The 23,564-nt window shown below is 40.1% G+C and overlaps 3 protein-coding genes across 6 annotated transcripts; all 3 read right to left on the minus strand.

Moving 5' to 3' along the window:
• Window positions 1-86: 86 nt before the first annotated feature.
• Window positions 87-4,951, minus strand: pdia8 (protein disulfide isomerase family A, member 8). 2 transcript variants are annotated; one of them, XM_078955069.1, is made up of 14 exons: window positions 4,798-4,951; window positions 4,607-4,709; window positions 4,349-4,427; window positions 4,138-4,255; window positions 3,949-4,056; window positions 3,752-3,881; window positions 3,468-3,581; window positions 3,269-3,394; window positions 2,875-3,057; window positions 1,918-2,026; window positions 1,721-1,849; window positions 1,348-1,427; window positions 1,199-1,256; window positions 87-1,123 (listed from the first exon to the last, which is right to left on the minus strand). In XM_078955069.1, exons 1-14 carry the CDS (start codon window positions 4,919-4,921, stop codon window positions 1,034-1,036), a joined length of 1,551 nt encoding a protein of 516 aa, XP_078811195.1. In that variant the 5' UTR covers window positions 4,922-4,951; the 3' UTR covers window positions 87-1,033. The 2 variants fall into 2 exon arrangements, with proteins under 2 accessions (XP_078811195.1, XP_011479011.1); XM_011480709.3 differs by having other exon boundaries at window positions 4,607-4,874.
• A 446-nt stretch (window positions 4,952-5,397) lies between these two features.
• Window positions 5,398-20,962, minus strand: gon4la (gon-4 like a). Of its 2 annotated transcripts, none has more exons than XM_023959927.2 (26): window positions 20,872-20,962; window positions 19,994-20,224; window positions 19,680-19,903; window positions 19,325-19,399; window positions 19,198-19,248; window positions 19,075-19,128; window positions 17,063-17,158; window positions 16,891-16,983; window positions 16,271-16,426; window positions 15,100-15,310; window positions 14,738-14,839; window positions 14,576-14,616; window positions 13,971-14,083; window positions 13,693-13,882; window positions 13,178-13,264; window positions 12,919-13,096; window positions 12,657-12,807; window positions 12,417-12,564; window positions 12,228-12,344; window positions 10,330-11,079; window positions 9,795-9,881; window positions 9,406-9,594; window positions 9,174-9,317; window positions 7,295-7,557; window positions 6,953-7,055; window positions 5,398-6,871 (listed from the first exon to the last, which is right to left on the minus strand). In XM_023959927.2, the coding sequence occupies exons 2-26, from the start codon at window positions 20,196-20,198 to the stop codon at window positions 6,758-6,760; spliced, it is 3,942 nt and encodes a 1,313-aa protein (XP_023815695.1). In that variant the 5' UTR covers window positions 20,199-20,224; window positions 20,872-20,962; the 3' UTR covers window positions 5,398-6,757. The 2 variants fall into 2 exon arrangements, with proteins under 2 accessions (XP_023815695.1, XP_078811193.1); XM_078955067.1 differs by having other exon boundaries at window positions 20,417-20,894.
• A 1,247-nt stretch (window positions 20,963-22,209) lies between these two features.
• Window positions 22,210-23,146, minus strand: LOC101171924 (C2 calcium-dependent domain-containing protein 4C). Of its 2 annotated transcripts, none has more exons than XM_004073744.4 (2): window positions 23,007-23,146; window positions 22,210-22,919 (listed from the first exon to the last, which is right to left on the minus strand). In XM_004073744.4, the coding sequence occupies exon 2, from the start codon at window positions 22,913-22,915 to the stop codon at window positions 22,277-22,279; it is 639 nt and encodes a 212-aa protein (XP_004073792.1). In that variant the 5' UTR covers window positions 22,916-22,919; window positions 23,007-23,146; the 3' UTR covers window positions 22,210-22,276. The 2 variants fall into 2 exon arrangements, with proteins under 2 accessions (XP_004073792.1, XP_078811196.1); XM_078955070.1 differs by having other exon boundaries at window positions 23,002-23,131.
• Window positions 23,147-23,564: the final 418 nt, after the last annotated feature.

The following is a 23,564-nucleotide window of genomic DNA, read 5'->3' on the forward strand; positions in this document are numbered from 1 at the left end:
TGAAACCTTTCACCTTTTATGGAGAAAACCAATCAGACGCTTCAAATTTTCACAATTTCATGTAAAAAAAAAAACTACATCAATTGTATTAAATTTAGAAAATTTTAATGCACATAAAAAATCTACAATACTTATAATTAGGGACTGTTTAAAGGAATCAAAAACATTGACTGATGCGACACTGAACATTGTAAACATTAGTTCTTCTTGTGGCTGCATTTAAAAAAAATCATTTTTAATTAGTTTTAGAGATAAATCACATACAGAGCAACCCTTTGCAGAAGGACTGATGAACTTAATGCATGTTTTGGTCCTCAAAAAACACAGTTTAGAAAAATCTTCATCTAATAATTGAATATGCAAATACTTTTGTAAGACTTCCATAAAACAAAAAACTAAATATACCATGTCCACCCTCAGAGAAGAGTTTCACTTCTTACAATTTATTTATTATTTAACCCAAACATGTATTCAAACCTTCGTCTTTTTGTGTCAAAAGTTTCCTTAATCACAGTATTACAAAAGCATGACAACTAAAAATGTGCCTAACATAGTGATTTAAAAATACAAAATAATATGTATTTAATGTCATAATAATAATAATGTTATAATATCAAATACTTCCAAAAGAGCTTTATTCGGGCAAGAACATTTAAGTTTTTAATAAATATCAATTAACTTCACTTTGAGTGTTTGCCTCGGCTCAAGTTCAAATAAATAAATAAATAAATCTATAAATAAATAAAAATGTTCAAAGTTTAAATTCCACAGATTAAGTTATAACAATTAAAAAATGATCGTGTTCTCTGTAAAAATGCAAATAAATAAAACAGTTTACTTGAAATGCATAGATGACATGAATACAAATAGGTGGTAGGATAATCGTTGGAAGAAAACTGCTGTTGGCAAATGAAACCGATGGAACGAAGTTCGTCTTCTTGCAGTCCTGGTCCGGGTCCAGATGTTCTAGCGGTTCCTGTACAAACCCAAAAAGAAGCTCCGTCTTCTGCAAGTCAGTTACCGAGCCGTTGAATCAGAGTTCATCTCTGGAGCCGCTGGACATGAGTTTGTGACTCGACTCCCGCTTCAGGAAATTTAGGAATTCCTTGAGCTCTCGTGGACCCTGGAAGTACAACACTGGACTCTCAGACGACAAAAAAGATCAACCGACAGCTGCAAGTGGAAAGAAATGAGTTACCTGGTATCGAATAGGATTATCCTTTCTACCTGCTGGAGCCAAATAGATTGTGGGATACCTGAGAGGAATAAAAAAAAAAAAAAAACGACAAACATGGAGTGAATGTTGTTGTTTGAAGACTGCAGTAAATAAGAAAAAGCTTTCCTCACCCTTGAACGTCATAACCCAGCGGGATGTCGTTGTCAACAGCGTTCATCTTGGCGATCACAGTGTGAGGATCGGAATACAGCTAGAAATACAGACAAGGTGGGTTAAAATCTTCTCTGTATTCTCTAACAAATCTTATATTTTTAATTTTGCTTACTTGATCCAATAAATTCAGAAATTTATTAAAAATAAATAAATAACAGAAGTACATGTATAAGCTCCATTTCTTGTGGTAAAAACAAAGACCTACTTCACAAAAAAGACTTTACTTTAGTGGAAAAGGTTTTGAAATTGATCAAATAAAATAATAGTAAAAGCAAAGTAATAAAAACTAGTCTGATCGATTTCTAATAGCAACACAGCAATGCTTTATACCGTTTCAGCTAATTCTCTGTAGATTGGCTCCAGTTTTTTGCAATGTGGACACGATGGAGAATAAAACTGAATCAGGACGTCTTTATCTGGATCGTTCACGATTTCATTGAAGGACTCGGCAACAACCACCTGCAGAAGAGAGGGCACACGGTGATGACCTTCTGTTCTAGTGTTTAAAAAAATGTAGCTTGCTATACCTTAACAGCAGCAGAGTTCTTCTCGGGTATGGGCTCTGATTTTATGTACTGTTTGAGACGACCGGCGAAATAATCTTCCAGAAACCTCTCTAGCGACTGACCGTCCCTCCTGAAACAGCCAACGCTCAAATCACTCGCTTGAAACGTCCAGAACAAAACAAAACAAAAATAACTCTATAAATGAGATTATACTGTTGATTTTAGAAGCAGGAACTCTAAATTTGTAGTCCCCTTTCCCCTGAAGAGGAAAAAAAACATGAACTTTCTCGTTTTCTATTTTATTTATAATCTGATTCTGAAGGAAGTTTTATTTTGAAAACCACTGGATCCTCTCCACCACATCCGACTCATTCTTGACGCAATTCGCTTGGTGTCAAAACTCCCTCAGCTACTTTCTTAAAGCCGCTGCATCGACCGCCAAATTAAAACCCCCAGGCTAACAAAATTAACAAAAAACAAAAATTTTTGGAAGAAAAAGGCCTTCAACTTCAAAATAAAAGAAAACAGGATTCTTTACTCCAAGTATGGATTTATTGGGACGGTTGGTCCCACAGACCATAATATTATTATTATGGCTGTCTAATGTTACGAGGATGCTGCTAATAAAGTTGTTCAAACGGTGGACTCATGTTTATTATCATTTTTAGAAAATATAATTTTTAGTCAAACTTGTATTTATCCGTAACACCTCAAAAGTCGGATGAGTCTAATTTTTTAGCGTCTACTTTGACAGTTATGGGAAACCTATTTCAATGGTTCCTAAAGGAAATCTGGTGTAAAAATAAAGTTTAAAGCAGCTGCAGATATTTTACAAAAGATGAAGATAAACTTGATCCTAAACTGGAGACTAAAAAAAAAAAAATTGTACGCCCACTTCAGCCTCATACAGGCCACAAAAATATTATAAGGTCGGGGATCACTGCTCTAAATCGTGAAAGTTTTGACCCGTTCTCTTACGTGAACTCCTCCCTCATGACATATTTCTGACCCAGCTTGGTCCTGATGGTGACAAATGGCATATCGCCGGCATCTGACGTGCCCAGGTCATAGTCCTCCTCCAGCTCCATCAAGAAGTCTTTCTTATTGGCTACGGAGAACATCAGGCTCCGCCCAGCATATTTGGATGCAACTTTCATTACTCTGGCAACAAATCACATGGAAAAAATGCTTTAAAAGGCTACAACTTTCAACGTTGCTTTTTACCAAATTCGCCACAAACGGGGCAAAAATGTGAAGCTATTTAAGGCGTAAATTTGCAGCAGTGATGTCTACGAAATGTAAAGGAAGTCCTTAATATTTAAAAAAGGAGCATAAAGACAACATCTTTACCCATAATAGGCATGACTGTTACCTATTCCTCCAGTAGTTGGAGCCTCGCACATTGTGCTGATAATCCAAGTCGTAGTACGCCGTGAGCAGGTCACGCACCCTCAGACGATCTCTGTTCTCCAACGTCATGTGAGGACACAGACCGTAGCTACACAAACGGAGAGACAGGAAGTGAGGTAACGGCCCGTCAGCGCGCGATCAGCCAAACGGCAAAGCCTTACAGGTGATCTCTGAGGAAGCGCCTCAAAGAACTGATGGTCAGATAATCTTTGAAGACAACGACGCTATCTTCAAAGGCACTGGCCAGCCGCGGAGGTCTGAACAGTAACACACACCTGGAAAGGTGTAAAAATTTGAATAACATGAGACAGAAACAAGAAACTAACTGGAATAAACTCAGCAGTTAAGGGAACTGATTTGTTATTAGTGCCAAGTTATTAACAGATAAATATCACCAAAACACCAAACATTTAGCCAATTCTTAGTTATTGATGTGTTTACTCACTCTGAGTCCACATTATGGTCATCAGCTACCTGCAGGTCAGTAATGTGAGCAAACCTGAACTGATCTCTTAACAGACCGGCTGCCTTCAGGAATTCAGGCAGACGTGAGCCTTCAGAGCTGGGAAAAACACCTGAGAAGAAATACAAACAAGTAAAAACATTTTTATTCTAAGGCACGATGAAAGGGAACAGCCTTACCAACAATGCTGGCATCGTAGTTGTTGACGAAGGCCTGGAGATCCTCCTTACTCTTCAGATGAACCGAGTCTGGACCCGTCTGCCTCCTCATGACCTCATAGATCCCGTCTACCAACAGATAAGCTCAATTTCTTTCTATGATTCGTTTGATATTATTATTATTTCTTTTTTTTTGTTTGTGGGTTATACCTGCAGTGCGAGGTCCATCATATGAGGCAGAGTCTTTGCCGTACCTAAAGATCTTTAAGGTGGGATAACCGGTGACTCCAAAACGACCACACGTCTCTGAGTTTGCAGTGCAGTCCACCTGGCAGAGAGGTGAAAGATGAAATGCATATTTTTCCATATAGGTTCAAAGTGAAAATAACCACAAATTTAAGGAAGGGGACAATATGGTTACCTTTGCTAATTTAACAATTCCTTTCAGTTTTTTTGCTGCTTTTTCAAATTCTGGGGCCAGTTTCTTACAGTGACCACACCTTAAAGAAGTCAGAAAAATATCACAAGTAAGAAAGAGATGTCATTCAAGTAAAAATGGAGGACACATCCCTAAAAATTGAAATTTATAGTTTTTATAGGGTAAATATGAAGACATATAGCAGATTATTGCAAATTAAAATAAAACAGAATATATATTATATACAGATGGCTCTATTACCATGGAGCGTAAAATTTCACAAGCATGGTTTCATGCTCGGTCGCCAGGTAGTCGAAGTCTGCGTCTCCGAGCTCGACCACATCCCTGCGGGAAGACACGGCTGCTGGTGGGCAAGACAGCAGCACCAACGTCACGGCAGAAAACACAACCGCGGCCGTCATTGTGCAGAACAGAGGGCCCCACTGACTTACAGGTAACTATAACAGGAGAAGTCTGAATTGAGAAGCTGTCATTTGGACGGGAAAAAAACAAAGCTACACAAAATAAAACGACACAAGTTTTTTTCCGGTAAGTACTTTCAAAATAAAAAAACATGCCTTGATTTAAATATGCTAATTTAACCTAAAATACAAAAATCTTTTTTAATTATTTAAGAAATCATATAGGGAATTTTCGAAGAACGGGGCTCAAAACATTCAAATTTTTTTAAATTGAAAAATCAACTTTGTGCTCTTATTTTGAAGACCACATCATTGTGCATCCGGTCAACTCCATAGTAACTACAGCATTCGCCTTTTTTTACGCGTACAAATTGGGTGTAAAGCTTGTAATTATGTTTGATAATGTACCAAAAAAAATTTAAAATAAAAACAATATTAAAAAAACTACAGCATCGTTCCCCCGGTGTCAAACGAAAGGCGGGACATCATGGAAGGAAACCGGAATGAGCGCTTCCTATTGGTCCACCAGGAAACATGTGATGTAATCTTCTCATTGGCCAAATGCTTGCCAATCCCAAATTTAAGCAAATATAAATGTATAAACAAAATAAAAATACTGAAAATAAATAGTTTGTTTCAATTTTTTTTATTGAAATCAAATTTTGTTTGTTTATATTCAACATGAATAATCAAACATTTAACCAAAACGTTCATGGAATGTTGGAGCACCCTTTATAACATTTACAAAGTATTAATTTACACAAGTCTTTCTGATGTTTTATTATGAATGATTTGAAGTGTTAAGCTGCTTTTTTTGCATTTCAAAACATATTTTTAACTTTTTATTGCGTATACAAAACAATGTAGGCATTTCTTGTATTACTATTGTCATTAGCATCAGACAGCAGCCGCTGCCTGGATAAACTAAATCTTCAGAGGGTTAAATAAGAAAAATGTGAGACAAAAATTGGGCATATTACCAATCTTAGTTCTATTACCAAGTTTAGTATTGACTGCTCAGCTGGTGAAAAAATGTTGGGGCGTAAACACAACGTAAGGCAGAAGTTTTTGAGACTTCTCTAACAACTTTTTATTTTTTTATATTTGACAATTTGTCACAGTGAAATCCCAGATCTTTGAGGTCAGAGGAGATAAATTACAAACAAATGCCCATTGATTATAAATGTCTTTTCATTTGCTATTGTCACACAGGATGAAACTCCATGAATCCATCTAGTAAAACTGTAAAGTCAAAGTTTTTTTCAAGAATTAGTGAAGAGCAATTCAAAAATTTTAAGATTAATTCATCTGGAGTTTGTGTAATAAAACAGTTATAATTTTATTATAGTCGATACCATCAAGAAATTGCTGCTTGTGGCTTCCAGATGAAATTAAAACTGTAAGGTCTTCCCCCTATCCCATCTTAAACATTTGGCACACTTAGTGAGGACATATGTTTTAAAAGATGCAAATTGGTTTCATTTACTTTTTTATTTAAATCGTCTTAATTCTTGAGGTAAAGATCAGATCTTTTCCCATTTCCAAGAAGACAATTTCTAAAAATGTAATACAAATTTGTCTTGAATATATATTATTATAAATAAAATTTAAAAAATGGCTTTGGACTCTGTGAAGATCAATAAAAATGTTGAAATTTCACCAGAAAAACCTTTGAACAGCTGCAGTGAGAGGAACAGGAAAAACCGCCACATTCATTTGAAGGATTCGCGGAGTTGCTCCACTGAACCAGGATCGGGATTTAACATTTCTCGGTCATTCCGAGCTGAACTACAATCACTCATGATTGTGAACGCTCAATCTTGCACTGATGCAGTGATTCTGAAGGCTGTGACACAGCTGTCGAGCACACTCTGCTGGAACAAAATCCACCGTTAGTGCTTTTAATGACCCTGCAGCTTAACAGCTGCAGCCTTAAAGCACTGCAGCAGACCCTTTCAGGCCAGGCATCCACTTGGGGGTTAGTCCGGGATTAGTCGGGAGCTGCTTCGGGTTTGTTGACTGGCTGGCCCTTTGAAGACCAAGCTGTGGATTTTTGGGATGAGGTGTAAAACAGTTTCATCAAGTCCTGGAAACGAAGTTGCACCTGATAATAAAACAACCTGTTAGCTCAAACGTAAGAGGATAAAATTTGAGGTTCTTCTGAAGAGAAACCGCTTTCTCTTACCTGATGGACCGTTTTGTTTCCCAGCTGAGCAGAAATCTGTCTGAAAGTTTTTCTACTGGCTCCTTTCTGCTGGCAGGCTGTTAGAATGGTGCGGTCTGCTTCGCTAAAACAACAACATGGCATGGATGAGCCTTTTTTGTGTTTTCTAAATGCCTTAAATACATTTATAGAGGTTTTAACATGTAGAACTTTCTGGAAGAATAATGACTTTCGGTGCTTTAAGAGAGGCTTTAAGATGTTAAACCCTCTGCTGCCTCCGTTTAGGTTCCTCCATTTAACACTGAAACACCAATAGCGTCACCCACAATCCCTGCAAGTTACTGAAGAACATTTGGCTCTCACCGGGTCCAAACGACGACCTTCTCTCCAGTGGAAGTCAATTTACTGTTTTTGGCACAAACGGCTCGCTGCTCCTCCTGGTCTCTGTCCTCTTCTGAGCAACAGTCAACCCGTTTCCCATCGCAGTGTTCGTTGCTCTGAGACGCCCAGCCCACATCAGCAGGTTCAGAGCCGGTTGCTGTTGGCAACGAGCAGATGTGGAGCTGCTGGAAGAACTCCCGGACCTCTACCTGCAAGTCTGCATGGTGACTGAGCAGAGACGCGACCTGAGAGAAGAAGCAGCAGAAGTTAAAGACTTAAGTTCTAAATGTCTGAAGGGTGTCTTTTTTTTTTGGGAACTTAAAGACCCACTCTGATAAAAAAATTTTTTTTTACATGTTCTTGTGGCATTTTTCTGATGATGCAGGACATGTATAAAGAAAATAAATAATAATAATAAAATAAATTTAAAATAAATTTAAATTGTTGCCCGCCATTCTTGTTGCACAGGTTGTGTTAAGGCCTGTTCACACCGGGACGAATTTCACCCGCGATTTTCGCCGACGTTTAACGCCTCGTGACTAAACAAAGGGCCCCAACGTTAGTGTGAACACCGACGCGAAAAAACGCCACGCGTCAAAGCGATACTTTTTAAAAAACGCCTCGGGTTCGTTTTTTTGGTTTGACGCGCCGCGTCGAAATCTATTCGACCAATGAGAGTGGCGCTTTTGCACACGTGTCTGGAGCTTCTGAAGTTACAGTAAAACACTACTTGGGGGCGCTCAAACACAAAACTGCCTTTCTGAGCACACATACCAGCGAAGAAGATAGACACCAAGTAGCGTCTACACTACCGCAACGAAATAATGACGGACATTCTAAAATATCCCCGAACCAAGCAACAGTTGGCGCAACTGGTGCTTGAAATATTCATGTTTTCTTTGTTTGATTCTGACAAGAGCGTAAATACTTGCTCTCTTCTTCTGTGTGAAAAGGGACTTCAAGAAGCGTAAAGTTGCGCAGCGCCACCCTGTGTACAGGAGTATTTCTGTTTACATTAAGCGCCATCTAATGTCAGGGAATGAAATTGCATGTTCGCTCGGCTCATCGTCAGCGAAAATCGCCTAGGTGTGAACACAAAAAACGTGGCGAAAAACGCTGGCGAATATTCTTCCCGGTGTGTACGGGCCTTTAGGTTGGACGTCTAAGCAATGGGGATTTTGGCTAGAGATAGGATATGTAAGGGTTGATGGCCGACGAAGTGTGCATTATTACTTTTTAACGCACTTCCGTGAAGTGCGTTAAAAAGTAATAATGCACACTTCGAAGGCCATTAACCCGCTTATACAACGGTCACTTACAAAAGCGATACATATTAACCAGTTTTTAGTCCTTTATTCTTGTTTTGTTTCCAATTTGGTTAGCTTTTTTCACAAAAAGCGGACTATTTGTTACGTAACAAATAGTCCACGTCGCACCCCACCACCGCTGCAGTCAAGATTCAGGGATATATATATATATATATATGCTGATCTTTCCGATAGGTTGAATAAAGCATCAGTTCAGAGAGAAAGTTCACCTCTTACCGCTTGTTTTTGTTCAAATGATGAAGCAAAAGGTTGTTTTAAAGAAGCCGACGCAGTGATACGAAACATTTAAGCTAGGTGACCGGAACTTCTTTTTTCACCGTGTGGTTATCACTGTGGTATATCACTTTTTAATGTACACCCTTCAGCCAATCAGAATCGAGTATTCACCCGGACCATGGTATAATTAGAATTAAAAGACCACTGGAAACGCTTTTAAAAGAGCTCAAGATGATTGGAGGGGATTCTAAACCAAAGTAAAAGCTGTCTAAAAAGTTTTGTTTAAATCTAAGATCCACTGATCTCAGTTATATCACCTTGTCCATGTCTTCAGATGAAGGGGCGGAGCATCCCTGCAGCACAGAAACCACTTCCTGGTAGAGGAATGAGCTCTCTCCGAGGGTGCGCCCCAGTCGCCGTAAAAACTGCCTGCTGCGTTTAAACAGCTGCTGTTCAAACAGCTGACCGAGAAAAACAAGATTTATTTTAAAAATTGTGTTCACTGAATTTAAATCACAGCGACTTTCATGGGAGAGTGATGGCAGCTACCAGTCCACATTTGCGAGCCTGCTTGTGGTTCAGGAAGGCAGCAAAGTCTTTGAGCAGCTGAGGCCACGGCTGCAGGACTCGGCTTAACCTGCCGTACAGAACTTCCAGAACCCCCGCAGCAGAAAATTCATCCAAAACCTGTAACAGCTGCTCAGCAAGGCTCGAACACCCCTGCACTGCCTCACAAACCTGCCCGAAAGACAGAAAAATGTTACAGATGACGCACATTCTCACTGAATTATTGGCATATTTATGTTATTACTGGAACCAGTATGAATGTAAAAATGGGACATAAAATAACATGCTTTATTTTTTGGTTTTTTGTTTTTTTTGGCCGTGTCAGAACTGTCAAAATAAGAGGTGAAAGTGAAAAAAAGTATTTCTCTTACTCTGTGGAGATAATCCTGGGCAAACACCAGATCCTCAGATTCCCTCAGATCGTCATCATCCTCCGTTTCTTCTGAGGAGAGCTTCTCCTGAGGACAGAGTCATTCATTTCATTTCCAATGAAAAAGTATTTAAGTTTCAATTAAAGACAGATTTATTTAAACTTTAGGTTAGGTCCAATAAGTTAACCGATAAGAACCAAAGATCCGATTTGAAGCGGATTTTTGGCCTCAGTTTTTTCGGATTACACAGTATAATGATCATACTGTTGTTAACAAAATCTGAAGTTCTTTGCAACTTTATTCTGAAAGCACAAAGCTGGTAATATTTATCAAAAACAGGAAAAAAATGCCACCCTAGCAACCTAAAAGATGCTGATTCTTTGTGACTGAGGTTTGCATAACGTCTAAAAGGACATTTTTGGCGAAATAATTTCCGATGAAATGTTTGTTTTGAAGCTGAAGAGCAAAAAAAAAAAAAAAGGTCTATCTGAGAGCCCATGTTTGGTTCTGGTTTAGCAAAATAAACCTGTTTTACCTGAATGTGGATGACAGACGATCTGGACTCATCGGAAGACGTCTCTCCATCTCCACAGTGCTCTTCTTTTCCTGATCTGGACAAGGTAACAGTCACTTCATGTTCACTTTCTGACTCCGCCCCCTCTGGATGAGGAGAATCGATGCTCCGCCCTGAACCAGGGGAACATTCGGACATTGCGTTTGGGTCCTTCACTCCTCCCTCGCTCCCGTCTTTGGGGTTGGTTCTGAGGACGTCGGTTGAGCTTTTCTGAAAGAAGGAAGAAGCTTTCATCTCCTTCCCACCGGGTTTCCCGGCAGCTCGACACGAAGGAGGCGACCTTCTCCTCAGGCCGGCTAGCGTCTGTACGTGGCCTCTGATCTTTTCAGTGGTTTCCGTGGAGACGGGGGTGAGGTTCGTGAAAGGGTCGGTCTTTGGTAGAGGTAGACGGTGAAGGAGGACCCGTGGAGGACTTGGCGAGGAAACAGAGGGGCTGGTCGGGCTGTCCGGCGGGGGGCAGGAGTCGGGGACGGGAGGGGGGAGCGGCGACTGCACCAAGACAAACCCGATTCGTTTGAAGTCCAGGTTGGCAGGTAGACGCGGCGGGTATTTGGATCCGGGGAGAAAGCTGTAGGTGACAGAGGCAGAACGCAGAACGGCCAGCTGACTCTGACGGGGTTTCCCTTTCCTGCAAGGGGCGGGGGCCTCTGGGATGGCGCCGGACGGGCTGTTGACATGTTTCACTGACAGATAGATGATGGGAAGGCTCCGCTAGGAAAAAACAAAAACAAAATTACAATCTACCAAATGCTCAGAAGTAGATGTAAACCTTTTCTGCACATTTTAATAAACAAAAGTTTTACTAGGAGTAAACAAATTAAACTAAATATATAAGTGTTGCTTTTGCAAAAATGAATGTTTTGCACCAAAATCCTTCAAATCTCTAAGCTGAGAAGTTCACCAGTGACATAAAATTGGTTTTTATTTTAAATGTACAAATGTTTGACAGATGTAACATGCAGGTATTTCTTTTATGGCTTTTAACTGGTCAATAACACCATCTGTCTGCATCAGTCTGTAAATTTACTCAGGTTTGTGGTCACAGTTTCTTTAAAAATATACTATTTTGTTTGAGGGGGGGGGGCTGTTGCTGCTGATGAGACACGTCTGCATAAAGAAACCACAAAAATAATAAAATAAATGAAATAAACAGGAGAAATAAGATTATTAGTGAATGTCAGACTCATCACTAAGGATGAGTGCCGAAACTCAAATTATGTTACCTTTCCAGCAATTGTGGGCGGGCTCACATAAGAATGGACGATGCCGCGTGGGTAGGCGGAGCTTCAGTAAAAATGCCAAATGCAAAGCGAACTAAAGTGTTGCCTTACTTCCAAATACAAATTCTGGGACCTTATGGATGGGAGTAATGCATACGATGCTCCAAGGAAGAAATAAAAAAGGCCGTCGTCATGGCGATGAGCGGTGAAATATGCCTTTACTTTAGTGTGTGGGAAGCCAAAGATGCAGACTGTCAGAAGCAATTCAATAAAGCATCTTCACACTGTCTCTTTTACTATGTCCCACTGCTTTGTCACACTTTTGGCTCTTTGAAGCACCGGTCTGAGCATCGTTTAGGGACCCCAGCCTTTTTTTTACAAACTTGACTGTGGTGGCAACACTGTCATGCAACACTACCAATAATGGTAGAGAATGCTGAGAAATGATTTTCAATCTGTTTGCAACTTTAAGAAATAAAAAAAATCCTGTTTTTTATATTTATTTTGTCGGTGTCAGACTGAAGCTGTATGATGAAAGTGAAAACAATGACCTGTTTGCTCAGAAAAAAGCACATTTGAATGCCTTTTAAGTAAAAACTCAATTTATGATGTTTCCACCGCCAGACACAGCTGTCATACCACAAGCCACAGAGGCAAGACCTTCTCCTCCCTCTCCACAGGGGGGCGTCGCTCTGCAGGATCCACAGGATGACAGGCAACCGGCATTGGCCACAACACCTGCTGATACCTGAAAGCCTGCAAATATTTCAAAGTCAGCTTCAGGTCACTGACTTATACTCAGGTGTTTTTTGTTTTTCTTTTTTTTACCTTGACAATGTTGTCAGGAAACCCGGGCCTGCAGCACTGCAGGATTCTTCTTCGGACCTGAACCACGGTTTTCCTCAACAGAAACTGAGACACGAGTTTAGGCGGGTCACATGACCCTCCCATATTTCTGAGGCCAAGAACCAGCAGGCTGGTAAAACACAAATACACAACTATTTAAAAATACTTCTGGGCCCCGAAAAAAAAGTTTCTTTGGCTTTAAACTTTGATCTCTGAACTTACCAGTCCTCAGCTGCAGTGAAAGCTGCCGTCCTGCGGGGGCAGTACAGCGCCGGATCCAGACTGGCACACGGCAGCAGCTCTGGGTAGAGGAACACCGGCCGGGTTGCAAAAAGCCAGGCCAGCTCAGCAGGCATGACGGGAAAACAGCGCACTGAGCAGATTAAGACAGAAAGAGTCGGCTAAACCAAAACTACTAAGATCCAGGTTTTTTTCTTCTTTGAGCCTCATCAGAACAGCCAGTTGCTGTCGTCTGGTTACTCACTGTATCCTCTGGCATCTGGCGGGTGGTGCTGCGGTTCATAGTTGATGGGAGTCTGATGCAGCTCCTCCAGCAGCTCCAGCGCCCCCTGCAGATTGGACGCTCTGAAAGCGCTGCAGAATCCGGGCTGGCCTGCAGATCGGATGAGCTCACCGCCCTGAGCCAGCATGTCCAACTCAAACTGAGAATCAGATCAATGCGTTAGCGGTAGTTTCTGTCTGAACAACAAGCTTCAGGCGATCTTCGGGTGGCTGCGAGTTACCAGGAACTGTTTGGTGGTCTCAGCCTCACTGTGCAGTTTGACCACAGGCAAACACAGCAGATGAATCTGAGTCAGCAGCTGAACATGCTGACAAATACAAGGAAACATAATCATTCATTTAAATAGTTTTTACGTTAAAGACCCACCCCGATCATCTTTTCGTTTATCTTCAAAGCGTTCCCACGGTTACGCTGTTTGGAGCCAAAATCCCTAAACCTGTGTTGTTTTCTAGGACAGTTTCTATGAGTTGGTCAGAAAATTTGCCTCCCTTCCCCTCCCCACAGTGGAGAACTCAAACCATAGAGCTTGTAACCCACCCCTGAGTATTCTCTACTTTTCAGATCTTTTTCACTTCTCATTCACAACTATTTGAATTTGAAAAATACTCCAAAATGCCATTTTGAGCTTAATCTTCCCTTTAGAAAAATGCCACAGGAACATGTTTAAAAAACATCAATTTTATTGGAGTGGGTCTTAAGGAAAATGCTTTGCCTTCTCCTGGGACAACCATGTACCTGCTGCAGCTGCTGCTGTAGTCTCATCTTTTGCTGAGCGTTCAACTTCAGTGTGTTCGGTTCTGGACACTGGAAGTATTTATGATAATGTGCATTTGTTTGCTGTCGGTTCCTGATAAAAGCCAGTTGCTGCTTCACCGTACGTAGCCCTGGGACCCATTCCTCCTCCGCCTCTGCCTCAACCGCCTCTCTAAAATCAACACACACCCCAAAAAGAAAAAAAAAAGAATCAGACACAAACACAACCGCCTGACATTGTGTCCTGTTGTGCTACACACGTGTGCGGGTCCGGAGCGGGGTGTGAATGAACAGTTTGTCTGTCTTCTTGTGGTTCCTCCTCTTCCTCATGGCCTTCGTCATCCACTTCCTGTGATGCCAGGTCCTCTTTGAGCTAACACAAAGAACAGACAAACTCCTTATGTTTAGCACATGTAGATTTAATTTTACATCTAAAAAAACTATGATAATTGTATTATTATTCTTAGAATCTTGTGAAGACTTACAGAATACTGCTCTCATTGCCAACAAAGTGTATATAATAAAGTATTCAGTACTTATTTTCCACCATAATTTACAAATCAAGTCTTTAAAAATCAGACCATGTGATTTTCTGGATTTATTTTCCCATGTCTCTCATAGTTGAGGTTTACCTATGATGAAAATTACATCTTTTAAGTGGGAGAACAGATCATGTCTGTGACACGAACACATTGTGGCTTTTTAATCGCAACTTGGGATTTTAAAAACATATCCGCTAGATTGTGGGGGGACTAACTTTGAAGTAAGGAGAGCAGAATCTGGTCCCTGGTATTTGTCCGCCTCATTTGCAGAGGAAGTTCAATAACAGTTGCGCATCTTTTACAGAACAAAATGATTTTTGTACCGTTTCAAAGAGTTCTTCCATTAGCTCGTTAACCTCCTTCTCTGCAGGACAGAGAAATGCTCTCAGAAATCAACCACATTCATTTCAATTTAAACAAATAACAGTGTTTAAATGGCGTTGGATGGTGAATAGAATCAGATTTTTGTATTTGTGAGTACTGACTGGTGATGCGGACAGCCTTGTCGTCGCGGTAATCTTCCACATCTGGCTCGTCAGTGTCTGCCAGAAAGTTGTACTCTGGATCATCTTCATCATCACATTCATCTGCAAGAGAGACATTAATAAACATTTTAAACTATAAGCTCATAATGTTTGGCTGCTAAATAACACTTGATAGAAGATCTTGTTGGTTTTAAGGTGACGGCTCAGTTCCTGGATGCTCCTTTAGACGCTGGTTCTAAGTAATTTGTTAAGATTAAGTGATGGAGACACGGATTGGCTCATCCCAAAATCATTAAGCAGATTCAATTAAAAAAATTCACTTGAAAAGGAAGTTAAGTCTCATTAATGGGAGATTTATGCACCTTCGTTATCTACTTCTGAACTCATCAAGCTTCTCAGCCAATCCGTCCAGTCCCTGTCCTCGGGGGCGGAGCTTGAGTCGTACATGTCGGGAGTGATGTCAGGAGCTCGGAGCTTGGCCTCCAGCTGGCCCAGCGGAACATCCCTCAGAGGACGCTTGGAGCGAGTTCGACATGCCATCACGCCAGCCTCGTCCTCTGACTCCGCCAGCGGCTGGAGTTGGCAAACATGCGAGATTAGGTTTCAACCCCAATCGGATTTCAAGTATTTGATTTTGAGAACCTCCTGATCCGGTACTTTGTAACACATTAAAAAATGAACAGAGTTAAAAAACAGATCCAGGCTTCCCCTATTTTTATTTTATTCACATTATTTTATCATTGAACACCAAAACTATTCAACATTTTTGATCAAATGTGATTCATATCTCCATTAAAAATTCCTAAAATTACTCCTTTCCAAAATCATTGTTGTTTGCTGAATATGATGAGTTTTCATGATTAGCTCATATTAATGAAAATATTTATTGGTTTCAGTTGTTTTGGAGAGATTGTTGATTTTCTTTTATTGTCACTTTTTCCAAGGGCTAGCAGTTTGTAGACGGTCCCTTAGCAGCTGTCATTCTGCTGTCTCGCCATTTAACTCTTATTTAAAATAAAATTAAAAAACAATCTCTTTTTCTTTTTCAAATCCCAAACCAAAAGAGACAAGTTTTTGAGCCTACAAGTCCAAGCCTGAACATCTGTTTTTGGGGAAAAGTCTGAATACAGCCTGAATCTCTCCAAATTTTTAAGATGGTTTAACTTTCAAGTCCAGTTTTAACGCTATAGCAAAAACGACTGAATGTCCATCGTTAATAAATAAAGTGGTGCTGCAGCCTTTGTACTGATTTTTTAAACTCTAGCAGCTGCTAACCATTTAAAATAGCGTACTGCATAGCTAAAACAATCCTATCCATGTGTTGCATCACATCTAAATAGGTAGATAAAACATTGTGAGGCAGAAATGCTCAGTTAAACAGCTTTACAGGCTTCTCTCTTTATAAAACACACAAATTGTTAACCAATAACTAATGTTTCCTTATTTTATACTAAGGACAGCATCTTTATCCTTCTGACTTTAAGTGCCAGCTGAACAGGAAGGATTGTGATGTGGAACAGAGTTAGGGGTTACCTGGTAGGGCTCCAAACAGTCTGCAAGCTCCTTTTCCACTGCGTGGAGCTTCTCCAGGAAGGTGCTGTCAGTCACCGCTTTGGGGGGCGGGGTTTTGGGGGGAGGGGGTGGTCCCATTGACCCCAACTTTGAGCGTCTTAACTGAACCCGAGAGCTCTGATGAGTAAAAAAAAAAAAAAAAAAAAAAAACGAGAATATTGGTTTTACAAACACACGCCTTAGTTTTATTTGAACAGAACCTGAAATACTTAAATAGTTTGATGGTCAATAGAGTTATTTTATACCAAAACAGGAAAACCTCCTGCTTTTTCTTTCACTTTATAAAGTCAAAAACATTTAGTTTAGTGACTGAATAACAGAACTTTTACAGCTTCATTTTAATGATCAAACTATGTCTTATCCTTGAAATATTGACAGTTATCTTATTTCAAGTCCTTTCAAATTAAAAGTCCAGGCCAAAAGCAGGATTTCTGTTTTTCACAATAAATAATTATGTTACCCTGCAAAAACTATGAAGTGACTTGCTTGATTTGAAAGCTATGTTCATAAAGTCATAAAATGAAACTGTTTACAGTTCAACTGGTTGTGATTTTTGTCTGAAATCTTTTGACAAACATCACCTGCCAGGGGCTGCAGCTGTCCTCCTCCCCTCGATTGAGTCGACTTCCCCTGGGAGACGACGCTGTGCTTTCCATGTCACTTTCATGGAATGTCTGATAGTAAAATTGCCCAAAAAGTTATTGATCAGCATTAGGAACTGATCAATAATCCACACTGTTCAAAAATCCTCACATCTTCAGCGGTCTCGTCCTCGTCTTCTTCATCTGGACGATACTCCTCATCCGAAGAGTCCTCCTCATCTAATGGGATGTCCACAAACTGAGGAGCCTGAAGATGAGAGTAGAAAGATTAATTTTTACAATTTAACTTTAAAATATGTATTTTTAAATCCAATTCTGATCATCTTTAATCTTTTTTCAAAGCCTTCCCGGTGGTTTTTTAATTATGATTATGCGGTTTTTAGCCAAAATCAAAAAACCCGAGTCATTTTCTAGGATACAGTTGTGGCGCTGAGTAACTCCGCCCCCACTTCTCCTCGCCATAGCTGTGGGCACGGAGCAGGATGCTTGTGGCCCGCATCTACGTAAAAAATTCAACCTTTTTCAACCGACTTTTTTTTGGTCTGTTCCTGATTCCCAAAGATTTGATTTAAGAAATACTCAAAAATAAAGAAGAAAGAAGTTTGAGCCTAAGATTCTTTAGAAAAATGCCACAGGAAGATGATAAAAACATGATTTTTTTTTTATCTGACTGGGTCTTTTTTTATTGTACATTTGAAACTTTAATTTAACCTTTAAGGAATTTTTCACAACTTAAAAAAGCATGATTACGTCAGAACATGTAATTAAAAGATTTTAATTTAATTTTGATTAAAAAACGTTTTAATTAAAAAGAAATATTATTAATTAATAAAAGATTTGAGATCTCTGAAACCATTCCCACTTAAGGGTAAAACTGTGTGTCCTCTTGCTTGAAAGGACTAATAATAATAATATTAATAATAATAATATTAATAATAACAAGGCAAAAACTTCAATTTGGCTGACAAAGGGAAAATGTCTAACCTTGGAGTCTGCAACCTTTAATGCTGAAAGTCACTTTGGGCCTGTTTTTTTATGCACCATAACCCAAAAGTTCTATTTTGCCGTTTAGAAAATACAAATTTGTGGCCTTTAAGTCTTTCGTTTATAGTATGTACGTAGCTTTTTTAATATTTTGAAAATCTGAATTAGTTATATGTTACAGTTATGTGTTTCTAAATGTAATTTTTTTAAATTTATTTTACTTTTAAGAGCAGCACAAACAAGTTCCTTTCAAAATAAGACGCAAAATAAATGTCAACTAAGATCCACCTAAATCTGCAGCAGATTTGCTTCAATAAAAAATATAAATCAATCATGACATTTTTCAGAATCTGAGTTTGGTCTTTTTTTCACCTTTTACTATAAAAAAATAAAACATCACAGCATTGGCTTAGAGTCTTTTTTTTTTTTAAGGGATGGGCCGGTATAATTTTTTCCAGCCAATCCCGATATTTCTCCTGAAACTGTGGCTGATTGCTGCCCCGATAGTTAGGTGTTTACAGTAACACAAAGTTTAGATTTCCTTTTTATTTTTTATTTTATTTTTAGAAATGCACAACTTTTCTTTTACTGGACAATCATATTGTACTTGACCTTTTTTGAGGCACAGCAAAGGATCTCATAGAAACAAGTATCACTTTAAAACTTTAGTATAAATATAACTGAAATCATTCAGACCATTTATTGAATGTTGGACATAACTGTAAACCATCAGCTCCCCTTTGGAACAGCACGTTTCCCTATCAAAAATAACATTTACCTGAAAACAATCAATCACTGACTATGACTGTAAACATAAGCTTCCTAATCTATACATTTGAAAAATAAAGTGATTCTGAGAAATTTCAGAAAAATATCTGTAGATTTTTTTTTAAATCTATATATATATAATATACAAAAATTGCATAAATAAAAAACCACTCTGAAAGTAAATTAAAGCTATTAGCATCATTTTTGTCAGTTATCTATGATATAAATGATAAACCTAACTAAAGAAATTAACCCAAACTATAAACCTGTGATTTATTCAAAACATTAGCCTTTTGCGTTAAAGCCAAAGAGCCACAATGAAGGGATAAAAGAGCCACAGGAGGCTCCAGAGCTTCAGGTTGCAGACCCTTGAACTGAACAAACAACTGTCTTTGTGTGTGTTTATTTTACCTTGTTGACATCGCTGCTCTTTTTGATAGGAGAAATGTTCCATGTGGGAATCACCTGGAAAGATAAAGTCACTTTAGGAACCAAATCAGTTGTAAATTAAAAGATAACAGACTCCACACTCACCACTCCCTTCTCCACAACTTCTTTAAACTTGGATCGAGTCATTTTAGGCTCCTGAACAAAGAAAAGTCTCGTTGAAATCATACAAAACAGGAGGTTTTAAATGGCATCAGTGAAGGTGGAGACTCACAAAGGGAGGAACAGCTTCGGTCTCGTTGATGGCCGCTTTCATCATGGCGACTACGTGCTCGTTGGTGATCACTTCCTGAGAACCAGAAGTCAAAATGAGTGAAAAAAACTGTCAAATATCTGGGTTTCTGCAAAAAAGGTCCATTTATTTTATCAGAAAAGAAGACTCATATATCCTTGAGGGTCTCAATTGTGCATTACCGTAGTGTAGCAGAATTAAGAGCTGCGTTTGATGTTTTACCACAGTGTCTGCAAATAAATTTACTTTCACCATGCTCACCTCTGATTTAGATATTTTAAAAACTTCAAGGTCAAGGAAAGAAAAAAACATTGAGTTTGGGGTGGGAGAAACCTACATGGATGATGTTTTTGACATTCACAGCTGTCAGGTTGTGCTGTTTGGACTTTGTCTCCAAAGACTGGTCAAGCTGTTTGTCAATTTCCACATCCACCCCTGTATCCTCCTCTTCTTCGGTCTCCGAGGCCTTGACTTTGTCTTGAGGCGGCTCCTCATTCAGCGCCTTCCTCTTCTTCCTCGCCGGCTTCTTCCTCTGCATCTTCACTTCCATCTGGCTTTCCTCTGAGAGACAAAAACATGCAGACATCAGTCCAAATGCACAGCTGTAATTAGCTTTACGTTGTGGTTAGAAGGGCGTTTTCTGTAAGTTACCCATGGTGATGACAAGGCTGGAGTCAGCGGTGTCTTCCTCCACCAACAAGTACCCTTCCTCCTCTTCCGTTCCGGCTCCAGCAGAAGCCGAAGGCGATGGGGCGTCATTGGAAAGAGGGTCAGACGGGGAGGCCTTCGGGGCGCTGCTGCTCCTGAGTTGTGCTTGGGATGGGCTAAGTCTGAGGCGTTTGCGTACCGGGTTCATTTTGGAGAAACATGACCTCCACCCTCCTGCACCAAGATGTTATTAGACAAAACCATAAATTTAACTCAAAGTCAAGCAGTTTGTTTCACCTGTTTTAGCTTTAAGTCTTAAAGATTATGCTAATTAATGCTTTAAATCTGTGTTTACTCTAAATAAATGCATTTAAAGTATTTTCCGAATAATAAGAATAGAACTAAGCTTAAAATCAAATGTATTACCTTTAAAAAAATAAAAACGTTCAACTGGTCCTTCTTAAACAATGTGACACACTGGCAAAACAAGGTCCAATCAAAGAAAAAGACAAAAAGAAAAAACGTGCTAAAAGCATCTGCAAAGTGGGCACGAGCCACCGGCTGCTCTGTTGTTAGCTTATGTTTGTTAGCTCGCGTCGTTTAGCAGGCGATGCTAAATTCGCGCCGGCTCTGGGGCTCTCCAGTCCGGTCAGAGGACCTGCTGATCATGTGCATCAGTGTGCATCCCCAAACCAAGAGAGCACCCCCCCCCCCCCCCCCCAACCCGGCTAGCAACTAACGTTAGCATGAGAGCTTTCTTCGTCCAGTATCCAATGACCCACTGGAGAATATGTTCTGGTTAGCTGTCTTTATAGCACGGTGTTGCTAAGATTCACGGAAACTTCAAGGATTTCGCTCATTTCCAATGCGGACACACTTACCGCCACAACTACCGGACGATTCCGTTGGCTGAACTACATTTCCGGTGTCGCAGGGCTGACGAAACAGACGTTTGATTACGTCACCGGAAGTTTACAAACTGTTCAAATTTTTTTCTCTCTTTCCATTTCACCATTTTGTCAGGTCTTTGTGGTGGACCGAGCAGTATAAGACAAAGACAGCAAACAATTTTATCAAAAATTTTCAAATTTATTTTTGAAACGTGTAATTGGGCAAAAATTGGCCCTTGAGAGGTCAAAGTAACAAAATTAACTCAAGCTTTAAATTCAACAGAGGACAACTGAACAGACAAACAAGCTTACTTAAACTGAACTTCCTAATTGAAACACAAGGGAACAAATATAGTGGCTGATCAGACACACAAGGGGGAACTTCAAAAGACTTAGACAAAATACAACAGACTAAACTAATGCCCATCCTGTGGTAAATTAACATAACACAAATGAATGAAAATAAAGAACATCAAAATGGAAACTAAAGCAAAGCAACACAAACGAATGTCTTGTCCCCTGGGCGATGGTTTAGTCCAATAAGCTGCCTGCTGAATATAAGGCCTCTGCTGACTGGCATGCATTGTTGTGTGAGGCCTGACTTGATGGTTCCAGCAGCAGCAACAGTGGTTCCCTCAGCACTGGTAACTCAAAGCATAACAAATAAATGAAGTAAATAAAGTAAACTGAAACCTGTTAAATTGTTTGAAAAAAATATAAAAGTATGTGCAAAAATAAAGTGAACAGATATGTAGGGTGTGGTGCAGGAGGTTACTGCCCTGATGGGGTGGTGGGGCAGCGAGCAGTCTTGTTTTGATTTAAAAATGTAGCCACTTTTCCTTTAAAGTTTGTAATTTTAATAAGATATTAGACAAAGCATCCAGCAATGCCATGTTCAAACTGGACAAAAATCTTAATTCCTGTGTTAAAAATGAAGGAATTAATCGGAGACCTTTAATGTGAGAACTGCGTTTTCAGGATTTCGAAATCCAAATTACGAGTAATTTGTAGTTATATTTCGTAAAGTAAATCAATGCGTAAATGACTTTTAAAAAAAAAGGCAATAACATTTAAATAGTTTATTTCTAGCCCCCCCAGGCAATAAGGTGACCAGAACATTTGCATCCTTTAAATAAAAACAGTTTCTGCCTTATTTTCACACACAAAAATAAGTCAGAAGTTGTTCAAAGAATTTAAATCTTCAGCATTTTAAAAGGTCACTTGCTTTTTTGAGTCAGGGTTTTATTAGCTTCCCCTTCTTCATGTCCTACAAAAATGTTAATATGTAATGACACCAGATTTGTTTAAAGGAAAAACAATGCCAAACAATTTCAGATTAAATCAGTTTAATAGAAGAATATATTAAAATATGTTAAACCACCATAAACCCTCGGCATCAGTCCGACAGAGACTCAGGGGCAGCAGTCATCCGTGGAGATGAACCCAAAGCCTTCAGACTGGCCACGGGTTTCTTCAGCTCGTTCATCACCTGCAGACCGAGAGCCTTTAATGGCTGCAGCCGGGGCCCCAGAGACCTTCCTGGAGCTGTGGCGGGACGCGGCGTCGCTGGAGTCTGCGCGTCATCCTCCGTGACCGTAACTTTCACCTGTTTGTGGCGATGGAACAGGGACTCCCGCCGGTTGGTGCACGGACTCGTGGCCAGCACCGCGCGGAACCCATAAGGTGTGGTCACCTTAGGGATGTGCGTTAGCGACATGGCTGCGCAGGTTATGGCATCCACGTCTGCGCACTCTGCTGGAGCAGCGGTGGCGCTCCGGGCGCGTCCGAACGCAGGCGAAGGCAAGCGCAGCGTAAACCTCTTAGACCCCCTGGGGTTCGTCGGGGTGTTGGGCTGGCTTGCTGGCGGAGATCCGCCGTCATCACAGTCCGACAGTAACCTGGTCCGGTCTGGAGAGTTCAGGAGGAGGCGCGGGGATGCCAGGAGCGGACTGCGTAAAGGGTTGATGAAGCTCGGAATACGCTCCGGGGTCAGAACCAGAGACCGGAGAGACACACGGGATTTGACTGCTGACATGATGCTAGAGGACAGGAGACAAAATGTAAAGTTCACCTTTAGAGGAACTAATAAACGTAAATATTTGCCCTAATGACATAAAGCACCTTACATGACTTCAGTATCAGTTCTTAAAGGCTCAACTATCCACCTTAACTCACTACAACCAGTTTAGTCTGTTGCTACTGGTTCCAAGTGAACTTTCTTATAACAGAAGCAGCAGGTGGTTCATATAACACTAATCAGAGGCTTCATACTAGCTAATTGCAGCTGACATTGGATCAGGGGTGTCCAAACTTTTTCAAGGAGGGCCAAATTTGGTGTGGTGGAAATGTGTAAAGGCCAACCATTCAGCCCGATAGTGTTTTTAACATACCTTTTATTTCTTCTTTTAGATCTAAATATTTTCCCCCAAATCCCTGTCAGTTTGTCAAGTTTTCACACCGATCATAGCTTGTCGTAGATAGCACGTCTCATCTGGTATAGTGCCTCTTCATGATGAATGTGAAATTTTCATTTGGCCAACCACAATGAACAAACTATACAGTTTTTTATAAAAGTGCTGGGGGGCCGCATGTTATTGATTTTATGAAAGGAGCCAGCGGCCCGTGGAAATGTGAACACGGGGGCCGCATTTGGCCTACTTTGGCCGGACTTTGGACATGCCTGC

Source organism: Oryzias latipes, chromosome 11 (genome assembly GCF_053564925.1).
Source record: "Oryzias latipes strain Hd-rR chromosome 11, Olatipes_Hd-rR_3.1".
Lineage (NCBI taxonomy): Eukaryota > Metazoa > Chordata > Actinopteri > Beloniformes > Adrianichthyidae > Oryzias > Oryzias latipes.